The sequence below is a fragment of the Schistocerca nitens genome, chromosome 2 (assembly GCF_023898315.1).
Source record: "Schistocerca nitens isolate TAMUIC-IGC-003100 chromosome 2, iqSchNite1.1, whole genome shotgun sequence".
Taxonomy (NCBI): Eukaryota; Metazoa; Arthropoda; class Insecta; order Orthoptera; family Acrididae; genus Schistocerca; species Schistocerca nitens.
This window is the reverse complement of record NC_064615.1, coordinates 84,723,927-84,744,941: the sequence shown is the minus strand read 5'-3', so window position 1 is coordinate 84,744,941 and position 21,015 is coordinate 84,723,927. Positions and strand designations below refer to the sequence as shown.

The window sequence follows — 21,015 nt, the reverse complement described above, 5'->3', positions numbered from 1 at the left end:
TACCACTGAAATTTGTGCCAGTACTTTGTAAACTCTTAAACCGGTGGCCTAAAGTTGTATGTATGTTGTGCTGTAATAATAACAGCCAACTGATGTGCTTGTACTGTTGTCGTCACACAACCATGTTTAAAATTGTATTATTATTGTTATTATGGCTGTTATTATTATTATTATTATTAATCATATGAAATTATTTCTTAGAGACATATTAAGTCTCAACTTTTGCCTGTATTCATTATTATTTTTATTGTTGTTGTTGTTGTTAGAGTTAGAAGATCACTCACACCATCTAAATGGTTGTCCTTTGTTTTTGCAGGGGTAAATTTGTAAACCTGGAGGATATTAGCTGTCGAATCAGGGCTGGTTGCAAAGATCATCCACCTTGGCCTAAGGGTATTTGCTCAAAATGTCAGCCAAATGCCATTACCTTGAATCGACAGGTTAGTATCATGGAAAGTTTATAATTATATATCAGATGTTTATCATATATTTTTTTTTATTCTTACATTGTTTTAATATGTTAGCTGGGTTGTGTTTCATTTCATTCCAGTTTTATTCTTATAAACAAGAAGAAAGTGAATTTTACATTTTTTGTTTTCTCTGTTTTTATTGTTTTCTTGTATAATTTGTTCGTAATAACTGTGGAAGCCATTATATGAGGTAACAGTCTTGCTTTTTTGCCTAAGCAGAGAACAGTAAAGAGGCAAGAAAGCAAGATGGTCACCTCATGTGAGGCAGCGGCTTTCCTATCCTACATATTTTTCTGTATGGCTGCTTGTGGGTTGTTGTCCAAAATTGAATTGCTGAGTGAATTATTACATTTGCCTTTGTCCGTCATTAAGACTTGTGAATTAAAGTCAATTCTTCTGCTGTTTGCTTATTCTTTTTATTGTCTACTCATGAGGCCTGATTCAGACCACATAAAGTCGTGTTGCATTTGCCAGTGAGCTTTGTTTTATTCTGCATCCAAACTTACTTCATTCTTTGGGCATGTTTATGCTCTTCTGTTCAGTTGTATTTGGTTGCTAATCTTGATTTATACCTACGAATTTGATCAACTGTTGGTATTATTTTTGCGTGGCTGTATGTCCCATCCATCTTCACTTCGTTTTCATTGTAGTAATGGCATTGCATTTTGAAGGATGGAGGTTCAAATCCCTGTATGACTGTCCGTATACAGGTATTCTTTAGTTTCTCTGTGTCACTAAAGGAAAATGCTCAGATAGTTCCTTTCTAAGTTCATGACTGATTTCTTTCTTCGTCCTTCCCTAATCTGAGCTTGTGCTTCATCTCTCTTGATACCATCATCATTGGACTTTTTAACATAACTATTCCTTTCCTCATTAGAGCCATAGTTGAGAAGTCCACTCCAGTCTGTTTCTCAGTTCATTTCTTTGTTTTCCTTTTTCTCGTAGCTATTTCCAACAAGCATCTTGCTCTTTGCTTGCGGAGCAGCCGTTAGCATTTCAGTAGTTTCGCGTTAAGTCTCACTGCAGTAAGTCAAAACTGATAATATACATGTAATGACCTCTCCATTTCAGGCACATCAGAAGCTTAGTTTGGAAAACTATTTAACTTCACAAAGACAAAACAGGTCATTTTTTACTCTTCTGTTAATTTTCCTGTTCATTGTTGCCAACTACACTAAACACAAAAATTTGTCAACTAGTTGAATGACTTCAGTGTTGATTTGTGCTATCTTCTTTTCAATATATTAACTCACTAGCTAAGTATCCTGCATTGCTGAGGTATGTATCTATTCCAAATTTTTACTAGTCCATCTCTTAACCCCATCCCCTCCCCTGTAAATCTGCTACTCTGCCCCCTATGTCCATCTGCTCCTCCCCCCCTTTGTCCAATTCTCCTCTCCCAGTTCCATCTCCTCCTCCTCCTCCTCCTCCTCCTCCTCCTCCCCCTTCTCCCTCTTCATCTCCTCCTCCTTCCTTTCTCTGTCCATCTCCTCCTGTTCCCTTTTTCTGTCTATTTCCTCATCCCCCCCTGTCTGTTCAACTCCTCTTCCTCCCCTCTCTCTGTCTCCCCCCCCCCCCCCCCCCCCGTCTCTGCTGTGTCCATCTCTGTATTTGATCTCATATCTCCTGATCTGTACGTTGTACAATGATATAATTTTTCTGGTACATTAAGTGATGTATGTGAATATAGTCTGCAAAATGTGTCATGAATACAATTAGTAGTGAAAATGATATAATTTTTCTGGTACATTAAGTGATGTATGTGAATATAGATGCAAAATGTGTCATGAATACAATTAGTAGTGAAAAAGTAATAAATTAAAACTTCATGCACCATGTGGCAGTTTTACTACATGAACAGTGTAAGTGTAGTAAATGATAAACAATTTTCCTTTCATTATTTTGTGGGGGTAATCAGCAAGAAAAAGTTTCGTAAGTGTTTTAAAGTATATATAAATATAATAGAGGGAAACATTCCACGTGGGAAAAATATATCTAAAAACAAAGATGATGTGACTTACCAAACAAAAGTGCTGGCAGGTTGATAGACACACAAACAGACTCAAACATACACACAAACACAAATGAATTTTGTGTGTATGTTTGTGTGTCTATCAACCTGCCAGCCCTTTCGTTTGGTAAGTCACATCATCTTTGTTTTTAGATAAACTATATATAAAGTTTGTTATAAGTCTCTAAGTGCCCTCATTCTCAAATACTGGATGACTAAAGTGTAAGGTATTCATGCATGGTGGGATACACTCCTTTTTCACTCCCACCCCCACCCTTTTATAGGTAGGTGGTTCTTGCCCATACAATAGATCAGGAAGAGATGTGGAAAAAATTATGTATATTCTATCATGAAATATGTTGAATGTGCTAAACAACAACCCTAGTAGTTGGCTGTTACAATCAAAGAAAAAAGTATGTCACTGACGAAGTGAGTGTACAATTATTTCATTTATGATTCTGAATTGGCACCATGTCACCAGCCACATAATTCCATGTACATTTTAATATGAAGACTTTTATGCTTATTCCATCTCCAGTGGGAATGTTTTTTAATTGATTTTATTTGGTTTTACTGATGGACACACATACCATGTTGCTTGACATGAACTTATTTGCTCTGAAATTCGTTGTCACCAATATGTGATTTTATGTGCAAGTAATTTCTGTTTATTATATCTTTAAAAAGGAATACAAACGTCTCAAAAAATGAGATCGACAGGAAGTGCAAAATGGCTAAGCAGGGATGGCTAGAGGACAAATGTAAGGATGTAGAGGCCTATCTCACTAGGGGTAAGATAGATACTGCCTACAGGAAAATTAAAGAGACCTTTGGAGATAAGAGAACGACTTGTATGAATATCAAGAGCTCAGATGGAAACCCAGTTCTAAGCAAAGAAGGGAAAGCAGAAAGGTGGAAGGAGTATATAGAGGGTCTATACAAGGGCGATGTACTTGAGGACAATTTTATGGAAATGGAAGAGGATGTAGATGAAGATGAAATGGGGAGATATGATACTGTGTGAAGAGTTTGACAGAGCACTGAAAGACCTGAGTCGAAACAAGGCCCCCGGAGTAGACAACATTCCATTGGAACTACTGACGGCCTTGGGAGAGCCAGTCCTGACAAAACTCTACCATCTGGTGAGCAAGATGTATGAAACAGGCGAAATACCCTCAGACTTCAAGAAGAATATAATAACTCCAATCCCAAAGAAAGCAGGTGTTGACAGATGTGAAAATTACACAACTATCAGTTTAATAAGTCACAGCTGCAAAATACTAACACGAATTCTTTACAGACGAATGGAAAAACTGGTAGAAGCGGACCTTGGGGAAGATCAGTTTGGATTCCGTAGAAACACTGGAACACGTGAGGCAATACTGACCTTACGACTTATCTTAGAAGAAAGATTAAGGAAAGGCAAACCTACGTTTCTAGCATTTGTAGACTTAGAGAAAGCTTATGACAATGTTGACTGGAATACTCTCTTTCAAATTCTGAAGGTGGCAGGGGTAAAAAACAGGGAGTGAAAGGCTATTTACAATTTGTACAGAAACCAGATGGCAGTTAATAAGAGTCGAGGGACATGATTGGGAAGCAGTGGTTGGGAAGGGAGTAAGACAGGGTTGTAGCCTCTCCCCGATGTTATTCAATCTGTATATTGAGCAAGCAGTAAAGGAAACAAAAGAAACATTCGGAGTAGGTATTAAAATTCATGGAGAAGAAATAAAAACTTTGAGGTTCGCCGATGACATTGTAATTCTGTCAGAGACAGCAAAGGACTTGGAAGAGCAGTTGAATGGAATGGACAGTGCCTTGAAAGGAGGATATAAGATGAACATCAACAAAAGCAAAACAAGGATAATGGAATGTAGTCTAATTAAGTCGGGTGATGCTGAGGGAATTAGATTAGGAAATGAGACACTTAAAGTAGTAAAGGAGTTTTGCTATTTGGGGAGCAAAATAACTGATGATGGTCGAAGTAGAGAGGATATAAAATGTAGACTGGCAATGGCAAGGAAAGTGTTTCTGAAGAAGAGAAATTTGTTAACATCGAGTATAGATTTAAGTGTCAGGAAGTCATTTCTGAAAGTATTTGTATGGAGTGTAGCCATGTATGGAAGTGAAACATGGACGATAACCAGTTTGGACAAGAAGAGAATAGAAGCTTTCGAAATGTGGTGCTACAGAAGAATGCTGAAGATTAGATGGGTAGATCACATAACTAATGAGGAAGTATTGAATAGGATTGGGGAGAAGAGAAGTTTGTGGCACAACTTGACCAGAAGAAGGGATCGGTTGGTAGGACATGTTCTGAGGCATCAAGGGATCACCAATTTAGTATTGGAGGGCAGCGTGGAGGGTAAAAATCGTAGAGGGAGACCAAGAGATGAATACACTAAGCAGATTCAGAAGGATGTAGGTTGCAGTAGGTACTGGGAAATGAAAAAGCTTGCACAGGATAGAGTAGCATGGAGAGCTGCATCAAACCATTCTCAGGACTGAAGACCACAACAACAACAACATATCTTTACTCAGTGATTTTGTACATCCTTTACACCTTGATAATTCATTTTAATTATGATGTAAAGATTTCCTCAATAGATTCATGTACTTCTGCAGAAGAAAATTTTACAAGTGTTGAAACCATGCCCAAGGTTTGTTAATAAACCATTATACCTGCAACTGTTTGACTGATTTGATACTGGTTTTCAGGTCTACTCTGAAACTTAGTCTATTGAGTTCTTCCATTAGTTGTTGAAATCTTATCTGTACCAGATGTAAATGATACAATTTTATCATCAGAATTAAGACGATTCAGATATGTTTCGTTAACACATATTGAGTTTAAGAATCTACAAGATGCTGAAATAGTTTTGGCGATATGGATTCTCTTCTCCTCTTTCTATTTTGAATTTTGCACTGCCATAAGGAGATCTAATGAAAATAATAGCATTGACCTATAAATTGTGCAAAAACGTTTTGGACATCCTGCATATCTACTAATGTCTGGGGTTTGGCTTCAGAACTTGGAGATAATTATGTAATAAGCAGAAAAGAAACTTATAGTTGGAAATAAACACAGAACAGTAACCAAATTACAGGCAGTCTTTTGAAAAGGGCACAGACATACACACCTGTGAAAGCAAAGTCAGCTACTTGATAACATTTTGTACCATATTGCTCCAGTCAGTGCATAGTAACGTGCTTGTATCCTCCTGGACATGCTGTCCACAAGATGGTCAAGACATTGTAGCTCAGGCATGTCCCACTCTTTTAACAGTGGTCGTGCTGTGGCCATTCAAGGTGTAAGAGAGGAGGATTCCTGCATCGACACACTGCGAGTTTTGAATGTTCCATAACATATTTCAATCAGCTTCACGCCTGTAGATACGACAGGTAATTCTGAGAGTAGTAGTACCCGTATCCATTTCTCTACCAGTGACAGGGCTCCCTGTAGTGATTCCTCTTCTGGAAATCTACAGATAAGTAACCAGTGCCTGAAAGAGCCCAGTGTGCAGGCCTCAGGGCCGTTCACTCCTCAGTTCCTGCCCTTACAGCAAATAAGCCTCTGACATAGTAAAGGAGAAAAAGAAGAAATCTCAGCGGAAGGTCTGGTGATCTTCGAGGTGCCAGATCCCTTCACACCAACAGACTCAGAACCTAATTTTGTCAACGTTGTTTTACCCCTCAGTGGTCCTGGAGTGTGACTTGTTCTCTTGGCCCCTTCATACCTAACCAGGACATGCCTAATTTGATAACTCAGCAGAACTACAATGGATATTACTGTCATCAGCCAGAACTGCAGTAACTAATGTCCTGTGTTGCTGCCTGTGTTATTCTCCAAGAACCACATTCACTGAAGACCATTCTCCAACCCTACGCTGTTACTTTGTCTTCTTTTGGAACAATACACCATGAGAAAGCATCTGGAGGGGTCTGTACATTGTTCCCACATATGTCTGTGGGTGGATCCCCCCATGTGCGACAATGGTTTTGATGGCATTGCAAATATGAATGACCCAAGAGATTACCATTTGCAGTGTCTGTTTACTCCCAAGTGGGGCACACATGTATCTTGAAATGACCACCTTAATCTATCAGCCTCCCCACCTCACCCCCCACCCCATATTTCCCCGCCCCCCAGCTCCCTTTATTCTACTTGGGGACTTCAACGCACATCACCATGTTGTCTGATAAGAGGCCTTTTAATTTACCAACTTCTTTCTGATATTGATCTGTGTCTTCCCATTGACAGTTCTTCTACCCACTATTGTACTGCCCACAGTGTCTGTGTGTCTATCGATAGCTTCCCTGCAGCACTTGGTACAAGACATCTAACCATGTTCAATAACTTAATGACCAATTTCATTCTACCATTTGAAACAGCTTATTTTCTGAAATGTGTAAGAATAATATTACCTAGTTTGAAATATTTGTAGCTGCTATGGTGATTTTTGTCACTTGGAGTTCTCCATTTGTTGCAGTAAATGAGGAAGCAAATATATTTTAAACCAGTTATTTAAATTGCGTTGGGGTTGGGTTTCGGATTCTGCTGAAAAGGTCAGGTGTCCACTATATGCAGGAGGCAGCTACACAGGTAGCAGGGGCTGTGTGGCATGGACTGGGCAGCTTTTTTTAGGTTAGAGGCTCCCAGGAAAACACAAGAAGGGCTTCAGTCACAAAGGGTGCAGGCCGAACACAGGAAGAACGTAGATTCAGGAACCATCAGTACAACAATTGTAAATTATTGTACCTGTGTTGGGAAATTGCTGGAGCTCCAAGTGCTAACAGAAAGCACTGATGCTCAAATTGTTATAGGCACTGAAAGCTGGCTAAAGCCAGAGGTAAGCTCAGCTGAACTTTTTGAGAAGAAGCTAATGGTGTTCCGAAAGGTAGGCTAAACACGGTTGGCGGTGGCTTGTCTGTGACTGTTAGAAGTAGTTTATATTGTCACAAAAGTGAAGTAGATAGTTCCTGTGAGTTAGTATGGGCAGAGGTCATTGTTGGCAACTGGAATAAAATAATTATTGGATCCTTTTACTGACCTCCCAATTCAGATGATACAGTTGCTGAAAGGTTCAAAGAAAACTTGAGTTTGATTTCAAACACGTACCCGACTCATACGAATATAGTAGGTGGTGACTTTAATTTAACCTCGAGATGTTGGCAAAAATACATGTTTAATTCTGGAGATACACATAAAAACATCATCCGAAATTGTGCTAAACACATTCTCTGAAAATTATTTCGAGCAGCTAGTTTGTGAGCCCACACGAATAGTAAACGGTTGTGAAAACACACTTGACCTCTCACCAACAAATAATCCTGAGTTGATAACGAGCATCAAAATGGATACAGGGATTAGCGAACACAGGTTTGTCGTAGCAAGATTGAATATTGTAACCCCCAAATCCTCCAAAAATAAACAAAAAATATACCTCTTCAAAAAAGCAGATAAAAATTCACTTGACGCCTTCCTGAGAGACAGTCTCCACTCCTTCCAGGTATAAGTGTAGACCAGAAACCTGGCAGAAAATCCAAAGAGGTTCTGGTTGTATGTTAGCGGCAGAAACAATCAATACCTTCTCTGCATGATAGCAGTGGAGATACTATCGAAGACAGTGCTGCCAAAGTAGAGTTACTAAACACAGCCTTCCAAAATGCCTTTACAAAAGAAGATGAAGTAAATATTCCAGAATTTGAATCAAGAACAGCTGCCAACATGAGTAATGTAGAAGTAAATATCCTCGGAGTAGTGAAGCAACTTAAATCACTTAATGAAAGCAAGTCTCCTGGTCCAGACTATATACCAATTAGGTTCCTTTCAGAGAATGCTGATGCATTAGGTACATACTTAACAATCATATACAACCGTTTGCTCGATGAAAGATCCGTACCCAAAGACTGGAAAGTTGCATAGATCACACCAATATTCAAGAAAGGCAATACGACTAATCTACTAAATTACAGACCCATATCATTAGCGTCGATATGCAGCAGGATTTTGGAACATATATTGTGTTCGAACGTTATGAATTACCTCAAAGAAAATGGTCTATTGACACACAGTCAACAAGGATTTAGAAAACAAGGTTCTTGTGAAACACAACTAGCTCTTTATTCACATGAAGTGGTGAGTGCTATTGAAAAGGGATTTCAGATTGATTCCATATTTCTGGATTACCGGAAGGCTTTTGACACTGTAGCACACAAGCAGCTTGTGTGCTTGTGGAATATCATCTCACTTATGTGACTGGATTTGTGATGTCCTGTCACGGAGGTCACAGTTCATAGTAATAGTCATTGTGTAAAACAGAAGTGATTTCTGGCATTCCCCAAGGGAGTGTTGTAGGCCCTTTGCTGTTTATATCTATATAAACAATTTGAGAGACAATCTGAGCAGCAGTCTTAGGTTGTTTCCAGATGACACTGTCATTTATTGACTAATAAAGTCATCAGAAGACAAAAACAAATTGCAAACAGATTAGAAAAGATATCTGAATGGTGCGAAAATTGGCAGTTGACCCTAAATAACAAAAAGTGTGAGGTGATCCATATGAGTGCTAAAAGAAATCTTCGGTTACACGATAAATCAGTCAAATCCAAAGGCTGTAAATTGTGGGGAAGGCTAACCAAAGACTGCATTTTATTGGCAGGACACTTAGAAAATGTAACAGATCTACTAAGCAGACTGTCTACACTATGCTTGTCTGTCCTCTTTCGGAATACTGCTTCGCAGTGTGGGATCCTTACCAGATAGGATTGATGGAGTACATCAAAAAAGTTCAAAGAAGGGCAGCATGTTATGTTTTATTGCGAAATGTGGGAGAGAGTGTCACTGAAATGATACAGGATTTGGGCTGGACATCATTAAAACAAAGGCATTTTTCGTTGTGAAGGAATCTTCTCATGAAATTCCAATCACCAACTTTCTCCTCCGAATGCGAAAATATTTTGTTGACACCGACCTACACAGGGAGAAACGATCACCACGATAAAACAAGGAAATCAGAGCTCATACAGAAAGATTAGGTGTTTGTTCTTTCCATGCGCTATACGAGATTGGAATAATAGAGAATTGTGAAGGTGGTTCGATGAACCCTCTGCCAGGCATTTAAATGTGATTTGTGGAGTATCCATGTAGATGTAGCTGTACATGTAGGTGTAGAATTAATGAATGATAGTATTTTGAGTGCAGTAGATGTAATTTACTTTAAAGTAGATGTATGTGTCTTGAGCGCACTATTACACGGAAAAATGCATTGTTACCATACACAAACCTAAACCACTGAATATTAACTTTATAGCTAAGTGTTAAAAATAGTGTCCTAAGTTCATACAAAAAAGAATACATTACATCTTACAAAAGATGCTAGTCACTTTTCAGTCATCCTATCTCCTTCTGTGACAGTCCATGGCTTCGGCTGATTATAAAAGGCTAGATACTGTTTGATCTGTAATATACTCAGTAGTTTCTCAATATCATATTTTCTGTTGTGTTTACGGGAACTTTCTCATCTTATGCCTATGTTTGAGGAAGCCCAGTGTTTTTACTACGAAAATATGTCATGGCTTTCATTAATGTAAATGTAAGATCTTTGAGTTCTCCAATAAACTACCTGCCCTTTATTTTCTGAACAGTGCTCATAGTGCAGGAACTGCTGGGCAGAAAATGATACTTTGTCCTCTTTTCTATGCCTCTTCCCATTGTTTCAACTGAGATAACAACCTTTTGTATAAAGAGATCTACCATGTTTTAAAATCCACTATTTCACTTGTTTTTGCTGCATTAACCACGACCAATGGACCATGCTTGTGGCTGGGAGGCTTGCTTGCCTCACGGATACAGATAGCCATACTGTAGGTGCAACCACAACGGAGGGGTATCTGTTGAGAGGCCAGACAATCGTGTATGAAGATAGTAACTGTTCTCGAAAGAAAAGATACCATTGATGACCGTGCAACTTCTCCAGAATAAATGATGATTAATTGAAACCCTCAGCTGCCAACAGGTGTTGCTGATATACCTCGATGGGGACAGCGGAAAATGTGTGCCCCGACCGGGACTCGAACTTGGGATCTCCTGCTTACATGGCAGACATTCTGTCCATCCGAGCCACAGAGGACACAGATGAATAGCGTGACTGTTTGGACTTACCGCTTGCACACTTCCCGTGAGACCCACATTCCCAACTGTCCACAATCTACATATGTAATGTACCTAATAGGTATTTGTCCATCCACTCGTTACTCACGCACACTAAGGTGATGAATCCCGTAAGAGTATAGTTTAACTATATATAGTTAAAGGTTACCCAGCCATTGACCTTCATCTGTGCGAATGCGCACAGGTTGCCCGAACTCTTGCGGGAATAGTCACCTTAGTGTGCGCGAGTAATTAGTGGATGGGCAAATACCTATTAGGTACATTACGTATGTAGATTGTGGACAGTTGGGAATGTGGGTCTCATGGGAAGCATGCAAGGGATAAGTCCCTGCAGTCGCGCTATTCGTCTGTGTCCTCGGTGGCTCAGATGGTCGGGGCACACATTTCAGCTGTCCCCCTCGAGATATACCAACAACACCTCTCGGCAGCTGAGGATTTCAATTAATTATCATTTAGACAAACATGTGGTTCCTGAAGAGGGGCAGTAGCCATTTCAGTAGTTGTAGGGGCAACGGTCTGGATGATTGACTGATCTGGCCTTGTAACATTAACCACTATAGCCTGGCTGTGCTGGTACCTTGAACGGCTGAAATCAAGGAGAAACTAAAGCCGTAATTTTTCCCAAGGGCAAGCAGCTTTACTTATGGTTAAATGATGATGGTGTCTCTTGGGTAAAACATTCTAGAGATAAAATACTTCCCCATTCAGATCTGTGGGCAAGGGCTACTGTGGAGGATGTCATTATCAGGAGAAAGAAAACTGGCATTCTGTGGATCAGAGAGAATGTCAGATTCCTTAATCAGGAAGGTATGCTAGAAAATTTAAAAAGGGGAAATGGGTAGGTTAAATTTAGATATAGTGGGAATTAGTGAAGTTTAGTGGCAGAAGGAACAGGACTTCTGGTCACGTGAATACAGGGTTATAAATACAAAATCAAATAAGGGTAATGCTGGAGTAGGTTTAATAATGAATAAATAAGTAGGAGCACAGATAACCTACTATGAACAGCATAGTGAACACATTATTGTAGCCAAGATAGGCACGAAGTCCATGCCTACCACAGTAGTACCGGTTTATGTGCCAACTATATCCGCAGATGATGAAGAGATTGAAGAAACGTATGATGTGATAAAAGAAATTATTCAGATGGTTAAGGGAGACAAAAATTTAATAGTCATGGGGGACTGGAATTCAATAATAGGAAAAGGAAAAGAAGGAAAAGTAGTAGGTGAATATGGACTGGGGCTAAGGAATTAAAGAGGAAGCCACCTGGTAGAATTTTTTCACAAAGCATAACTTAATCATAGGTGACACTTGGTTTAAGAATCTTGAAGGAAGGTTATATACGTGGAAGAAGCCTGGAGATACTGAAAGGTTTCAGATAGGTTATATAATGGCAAGACAGAGATTTAGAAACCAGGTTTTAAATTGTAAGATATGGACTCTGACCACAATTTATTGGTTATGAACTGCAGATTAAAACTGAAGAATCTGCAGAAAGGTAGGAATTTAAGGAGACTGGCTCTGGATAAACTGAAAGAACCAGAGTATCAGAGAAAGCATTAAGGAATGATTGACAAGAACAGGGAAACAAATACAATAGAAGAAGAATGGGTAGCTTTGAGAGATGAAATAGTGAAGACAGCAGAGGATCAAGTAGGTAAAAAGATAAGGGCTAGTAGAAATCCTTGGGTACCAGAAGAGATATTGAATTTAATTGATAAAATAAGAAGATATAAAAATGCAATAACTGAAGCAGGCGAAAAGGAATACAAGCGTCTCAAAAATGAAATTGACTGGAAGTGCAAAATGGCTAAGCAGAAACAGCTAGAGGACAAATGTAAGGATGTGGAAGCATATAAAACTAGGAGTAAGATAGATGCTGTCGACAGGAAAATTAAGGAAACTTTTGGAGAAAAAAGAACCACTTGTATGAATATCAAGAGGTCAGATGGAAAACCACTTCTAAGCAAAAAAGGGAAAGCAGAAAGGTGAAAGAGTATATAGAGGATCTATACAAGGGCAATGTACTTGAGGGCAGTATTATGAAATGGAAGAGGGCATAGATGAAGATGAAATGGGAGGTATGATACTGCAAGAAGAACTTGGCAGAACACTGAGACAACATTCCAGTAGAACTATGATAGTCTTGGGAGAGCCAGCCATGACAAAACTCTACCATCTGGTGAGCAAGATGTATCAGACTGGCAAAATACCCTCAGTCTTCAAGAAGAATATATTAACTCCAATCCCAAAGAAAGCAAGTGTTGACAAGTGTGAAAATTACTGAACTATCATTTTAATAAGTCACGGCCACAAAATACTAACAAGAATTCCTTACAGACAAGTGGAAAAACTGGTAGAAGCCAACCTCGGGGAAGATCAGTTCGGATTCTGTAGAAATGTTGGAATACGTGAGGCAATATTGACCCTACGACTTATCTTAGAAGATAAATTAAGGAAAAGCCAACCTATGTTTTTAGCATTTGTAGACTTAGAGAAAGCTGTTACATGAAGATGGCAGGGGTAAAATACAGGGAGCAAAAGGTAGTTATAAGAATCAAGGGGCATGAAAGGGAAACAGTGTTGAGAAGGGAGTGAGACAGGGTTGTAGTCTATACCTGGTGTTATTCAATCTGTATATTGAGCAAGCAGTAAAGGAAACAAATGAAAAATTTGAAGTAGAAATCAAAATCCATGGAGAAGAAATAAAAACTGTTTGAAACTTCCTGGCTGATTAAAACTTTGTGCCGGACCGAGACTTGAACTCGGGACCTTTGCCTTTCGCGGGCAAGTGGAAGTGGAAGGTAGGATACGAGATACTGGCAAAAGTAAAGCTGTGAGGACAGGGCGTGAGTCGTGCTTGGGTAGCTCAAATGGTAGAGCACTTGCCCGCAAAAGGCCAAGGTCCCGAGTTCGAGTCTCGGTCCGGCACACAGTTTTAATCTGCCAGGAAGTTTCATATCAGCGCACACTGCTGCACAGTGAAAATCTCATTCTAAAAACTGTTTGGTTTGCCAGTGACGGTTTAATTCGGTCAGACACAGCAAAGGACCTGGAAGAGCAGTTGAACAGGATGTCTTAAAAGGAGGATATATGATGAACATCAACAGAATCAAAATGAGAATAATGGAATGTAGTCGAATTAAATCAGGTGATGCTGAGTGAATTAGATTAGGAAAGGAGACACTTAAAGTAGTAGATGACTTACACTCTTTGGGGAGCAAAATAACTGATGATGGTCAAAGTAGAGCGGATATAAAATTGTAGACTAGCTACGGCAAAGAAAGCATTTTTGAAGAAGAGAAATTTGTAAACATAGAGTGTAGATTGAAGTGTCAGGAAGCCTTTTCTGAAAGTAAGAGGGTTGACTGAAAAATAATGCCTCCACCTTCGTAACTCTTCAACAGTTGGCAGCATTGGTATGCGGCAGGTACTGGCTTGTTCTTTAGCCTCTTCTCTACAGCTCCAGTTTGCGGGAAGCCTTAGCATTGAATGGTTGTGTTGTTACAGTGTAAAGTATGCAACCCTGCGCAGACGGTCAGTCAATGCAATTTAAGCAACGTGCAGTCATTGAATTCTTGACAGCAGAAGGTGTCACTCCAAAGAAGATTAATCAGAGAATGAAAGCAGTTTATGGTGATTGTGTTGATGTGAGAACTGCGCATTGTTGGGCGAGTAAGTTTAAAGACGTTGAGGCGGGAACATCTGACCTGTGTGACAAACAAAAAGTTGGACGGCCTGTGACAGCAACCACCGAGTTTCACGAGCAAAATGTTGACAGATTGATTCAGGATAATCATCATATCACTCAGAGATAAATTGGAAGCACAATCGGCATTTCACAAAAACGTGTGGGTCACATTATTGCTTTGCTTGACTATCGGAAGATCTGTGCACAATGGGTACCCCGGATGCTGACTCCTGAAATGAAAGTGCACAGACTTGAAATTTGCCAGGAACTCCTCTTGTTTTATGAGAATGAAGGTGATGCCTTTTCCCATTCAATTATGACAGAAGGCGAAATGTGGGTACACCATTACGACCCAGAGACGAAATGTCAGTCTGTGGAATATAGACACAAAGACTCAACCCAGAAAAAGAAATTCAAGACGCAGTCCTCATCTGGAAAAATCATGGCCACAGTGTTCTGAGACACAGATGGTGTTATCCATGTTGATTTCCCTGATCGTGGAACAACAATAAATTCAGAGCATTACATCACAACACTGCAAACTCTGAAACGGTGGCTAAGAAGGGTCTGAAAGGAAAAGGGAAATGTTTTCCTGCAGCATGACAATTCCAAACCTCCCACTTCACATGTCACCACAGCAGAACTTCAGAGACTGAATCTCACCACTGTACAGCATCCTCCATACAGTCCAGATTTAGCACTCTCTGACTTCCATCGGTCCCCAGTAATGAAAGATGATCTGCGGGGACATAATTATGCTTCTAATGAAGACATTGAGAGAACTGTGAGACTGTGGTTGCAGAAACAGTGTGTCGACTTCTTCCGTGACGGCTTAAAAAAACTTGTTCATCATTGGCAGAAATGTATCCAATTGGCTGGTGATTATGTGGAAAAGTGAATATTGATAATTAAAGATCACATTCTAAGGATTATTTCTGTGTTTGATTTGTTAAAATATTCCCATCCAAACCCAATTAACGAAGGTGGAGGCATTATGTTTCATTCAACCCTCGCATTTGTCTGGAGTTTAGCCACATGGGGAAGTGACACATGGATGATAAATAGTTTAGATGATATGAGAAAAGAAGCTTTCGAAATGTGGAGCTACAGAAGAATGCTGAAGATTAGATGGATAGATCACGTAATTAATGAGAAGGTACTGAATAGAATTGGGGAGAAGAGGAATTTGTGGCACAACCTGACTAGAAGAAGGGATCGGTTGGTAGGACACGTTCTGAGGCATCAAGGGATCATCAATTTAGTATTGGAGGACAGCGCAGAGGGTAAAAATCATAGAGGGAGACTAAGAGATGAATACACTTGGCAGATTCAGAAAGATGTAGGTTGCAGTACTTAGTCGGAGATGAAGAAGTTTGCACAGGATAGAGTAGCATGGAGAGCTGCATCAAACCAGTCTTTGGACTGAAGACTAGAATAACTACAACAAAAACAACAACAACAACAAGTTTAAAGCAATCCTGATGGTTAGATTCAGTGGTATGTGGCATACCCTGATCTGAAATAAGCACTCAGCTGCACATTTGTAATTTTTATTTTCACAACACCTAAGCCATGCTCAGATGGTAGATAATAGTGCCCTCTGATGAGGAAATAGTGGTAGATTTTGTCAAATTTGCTACAGTCTGTTAAGACCAATAACATTCTTATAGCCACATGATAGCAATTTTGGCCTCTGTGTGCATCGCTGAATGAGTAGTTACTTTTTACGGTACAAAGAATAGGTATAGAAAGTGGCACACTTCATTAGTACCTTTCGTATCTTAGCCCTCATGATAACAATGAAATATACTTTCATCAGTTTTCATATTGTGTATCACAAAATTAAAAACGCTTAGCATTTTGTACAAAATAATGACACTTACCTTTCTTTTGTTTTCTTGTTTTTTCATCATTATTTGAAACTTCAAACCCTGAGCTGCTCACCTTAATGTTACCTGTTAAACAGTTAATCAAATTTAATAACAAAAAGCACTGATTGGTTCATCATCATTCCAGGCCTACCACACATTGCAGCTCCTGGAGTTGTCTCCTGTTAGAAACAATTGAACAATTAAATCTGCTCTCTATAAGTAAAGACAAAAGCAGCACCCAGTTGTAGCTCTAATAGATGCATCTATTTTTCAGGAAACCCAAAACAACAAATTCTGCACTTCCAGTTTTGGAGGTGTTATCTCCTTTTAGTAATAAGCGATTCAGTTGCCACTTTGAGCCCTTCAAAGTATCAACTGTCAGAGACCTCTCCACTTTGGTCACCTGTATTTCTGGTAGTGCTATACCACTTTACATGGACCCCTTTCATTAGTGGCTGGTACTATGGCTGGATCAAAGATATTACAACAGCTATTCAGAACCGATGAAGGGTCCTGCAATGTTTCAGCTAACATCCTTCACAAACTCATCATTTTTAAGTGGTTATGAGCAAAGGCTCTATACCCAATTAAATTCAGGAAGAATGAATTCGGAGAGTGCTACATCTCCCACTTTTGGAACATAAGCTCCTTCATCACAAGCCAAGGTCTTTAGTCTACTGGGTAGCCAAAGATCAACAATTCTTCTAGGTCTCCTCTTTCATGGGGTATTTCTAATGATGCATCAGTTCTTACTGAATACGTCACTACTCACTTTGTGATAGCAGCTTCCTCTCCTTACTTGGCTACCTTCTAAACCTGCAAAAGACTGGTTGAAGACATCCCTCTGTCCTTTCCTCCCCATAACCTTGAATTATATAACTTCCTCCTCCCCCTCCCCCTTTCTTCTCCTCCTCCTCCTCCTCCTCCTACACGATTTAACCCTAGGCCTCAATTTGATTCATAATCAGATGATACAGCATCAGAATGTGACTTAGTCTCCATGTACTTAGGGTCTTCAGCCATATTTGGCCAGAAGGTGTCTTACCTTCATAAAGTGGGGTTAGTGTCTCATCCCAATTCTTATGCCAGGCAAAAGCCCAATTTCATTGACAGCTACTGTTTGATTAGCCTTGCCAATGAGCTCTGAAAACTGCTTCATCAGATGGTAGCCCGATCATTATAGTGGATTCTCAACTCACAGGACCTTTTGTCCCGCAATCATTTTAGTTTCCAGGAGAGACAATCCACAGTTGACCATCTTATTAGGTTGAAATCATCAATCTGACTGGAATTTCCGTAAATAACATCATCTTATTGCAGTTTGTGTGTGTGTGTGTGTGTGTGTGTGTGTGTGTGTGTGTGTGTGTGTCTTTTTTACGTGCATAAAGCATACAACTCTCCATTAGGCCACTAGCCCATTAACAGTGATGAGGAGATTATAACATTCATCATGGAGCCCTGTGGGATGCCGCTTCCTTGGACCTGGTTGACACACACTAACCCATAATGATTGGAGGGATAAAAACTGCATCTAGAATCCTAGTTTATGTAATCCCTTTTTACAAACATTTTTAAAAGTCCTAAGTCCACCCATACAGTAAACCTCATTGTGGCTGGTTGCTGCATCCCCACTGAAAAAAACTTTCTGCACTTTGGGCACTTCTTGACCAACAACTGCAATCCATTGCCCACAGTCTACCCTCTTACATCAAACACATGAATCATTGCTTCCATTGTCTCTTCACAGTGCGTGTTCCATTGCCACAAGGCATCTGCTTGTCATTGTTAATGCCACTATGAACCTGTTGGCCACAGTCTTTCTGCTAATAAATCGTACCGGCTCAAACCTTAACTGATTCCACACCCCCACCTCCTTCCTGATAAGTCTTTGCATTCAGAATCAACAAGCAAATCCATGGCATCAGTTAGGACACTTAACTAGTACAGTCCAATATGTCTCTCCTAGTAGGTCATTTAGATGTCTCCTTTCTAGCCAGTCAGCATTGTACAACCCTCACTTGGATCAGATTAATTGATGACATATTTATGATCTTGATCCAGAGCAAGAACATCCTATCTGTATTCCTCCAAAATCTCAACAGTTTCTCTACCATTCAGTTCACCAGGTCCTCCTTGGCTCAGTGGTCTTACCCACGTTGTGTGAGACAGGTATTCTGCCACTAGCTGAAGCTATGTAATTATTCTTGTCCATCCAAATGCAACTTCAGCTTAAGAGAAAAAATTTGATAACGAACTTTCTCATAGAAAATAATACTGCTAATAATAATAATAATAATAATAATACACCCGAAACACAGTGGTTACTTTTGTAGATTTTAAAAAGGCCTACGACTCAATAGACAGAGTAGCGCTCTGCAAGACGCTGGAAGAATTCAGCATTGACAGAAAGACAAGAGCAATCATTCGGGAAACATTAACTGACACAATCTCCAAGGTTAAATTTATGGGGGATATCTCGGAACCATTTGAAATCCAAACTGGAGTGCGACAGGGTGACGGACTTTCACCATTACTCTTTAATATCATTCTTGAAAAAATTATCAGGACATGGGAAAAAGAAGTCAAAGGAATCCAAATTGGCATTAGAAAAGATAATAGATTCAATGTGAAGTGTTTAGCTTTTGCAGATGACCTTGCAATCCTCACAAATAATAGAAAAGAAGCTACTAACGCCATAGAGAAATTACACGAAATTGCACAAAGAACCGGCCTGCAAATCTCATATGAGAAAACCCAGTACATAGAAAGAGTGCCACAAGACAAATTGCCTATTGTGACAACCCATGGGAAAATTGTACAAGTACCACATTTTAAGTACCTGGGAGAAATCATCCAGCCATCAGGGATCAACCTAAAGGCCAATGAGGAAAGAATAAAAAAACTACAGAAAGCATATAAACTCACGTGGAACTATTATAACAAAAAGTCCATATCCATTAACGCAAAATTGAGGCACTACAACACCGTCGTACTTCCGGAGGCACTGTATGCATCTGAAACAACACAAATAGGTGGGCAAACTAAAATCAAAGAAATAGAGAAACAAGAAAGGAAAATTCTCAGGAAAATTTTTGGCCCGATACAAGAGCAAGGAATCTGGAAGAAGAGACCAACATCAGAATTATATAAATACACAGACAAGATTACAGATACAATAAGGAAAAGAAGAATGCAGTTCTACGGACATATCCACAGGATGAATGAAAACAGAATTTCAAAGCGAATTCTTAAAGTCATCAACTCAGGCAGGGGAAAAACAAAATGGATAAAAGAAGTTGAAGAGGACCTCAGACAAGCACACATAACAGTAAATTATGCAGAAAATAGAACTGAATTCAGGAACATCATCAAAAAACATAAATTTGACACCACAACACAGAAGAGAACAGGATGCAAATGGACAGCGGAGCGAAAGAAACAACACAGTGAACACATGAAGAAAATTTGGGCTCAGAAAAAACATAAACAATCATCATAAAGGAATTCAAGTTCAAACGCTCTCTTAAATGGGAATAATCGAAAATAATAATAATAATAATAATAATAACAATGCACCATTAGAATTCACTTTGTTTACATAAATTAATACAGGGTGTTTATAAATTAATTACACGTAAGTAATCTTTAATTGTGAAAAAGGTAAATAACTTACAGAAATGTTTGATACAGCACTGAGTGTTTTAGATCTTAAAAGTTCTATTTACAGATAATCATGTGAGTACCTATCGTAAAATGACTAATGCCCCCTCTATAATCAGTTTCGTGACAAATATTATGAAGCAAGTCTTGATATACAGTGGCAACTGCTTGTGTTATCCATTTAAACAGTTTTACCAATTTATAACAGTTTGTCTTTGAGGTGGTAGCTTGCAATATTTAATCCTGAATTGTCTGTGAGCTGTAGTAATGGATTCGGTTTCATGAAACCATTAACAACACTTTGTGTGCTCTGCACCATTACAAGACTCCATGATGACTATTGGAATAATTTTCGCAGATGCCACCTAGAGGGAACGTTGGAAACCAACCGTGTTAGGTGTGAATAAAAATTGACATTACTGCATTCATTGCTGTATCAAACATTTCTGTAAGTTATTTACCCTTTTCACAATTAATGGTTACTTTTGCATATCTAATTTATAAACACCCCATAATGATTGCTGTTACTAGTGAAATATTTTTCTAGCTGCAGTAAAATGTACTTATAACATTTGACTTGTCAATGTATTATCAATGCTGAAGACTGAACAAATTGTGCCACATAAGTTTCTCTATTTTTTTTTGTTTCTTTGTGATTAATCATGACAGTAGAAACAGCATCGAATTACTGAACTACAGTAACTTTTTTAAATTGTTGGTTTCAGGTGTATCGCCATGTGGACAACGTCATGTTTGAGAATGCCCATCTTGTTGAACGTTTCATTAATTACTGGCGCAGTACAGGTCATCAACGCCTTGGATTTCTTTATGGGCGTTATGAAATTCATGGAGATGTTCCTTTAGGTATACGTGGTACAGTGGCTGCTATATATGAACCACCACAAACAAGTACACGAGATAGTATTACATTACTTGAATCAGACAAGGACAGAAAGCATGTGGATGATCTGGCTGGGCAGCTTGGCTTAAGGCGTATTGGTTGGATATTCACCGATCTTGTTACAGATGATGTGAAGAAAGGCACAGTAAGTGAAGCAGTATGTTTATTATTATTATTGTTATTATTATTATTATTATTTATGCATGTCTAAGGTACTTTTAAATTAACTGTCTCA

The 21,015-nt window shown here is 39.1% G+C and overlaps 1 protein-coding gene across 1 annotated transcript in view; it reads left to right on the top strand.

The window, feature by feature from the left end:
- Window positions 1–21,015, top strand: part of LOC126235761 (nuclear protein localization protein 4 homolog) — a 267,142-nt gene that overhangs the window by 111,142 nt on the left and 134,985 nt on the right. Inside the window, exons 5-6 of the mRNA XM_049944557.1 lie at window positions 317–440; window positions 20,605–20,925. Coding sequence (XP_049800514.1) covers window positions 317–440; window positions 20,605–20,925 — 445 coding nt within the window. The remainder of the gene's footprint in view (window positions 1–316; window positions 441–20,604; window positions 20,926–21,015) is intronic.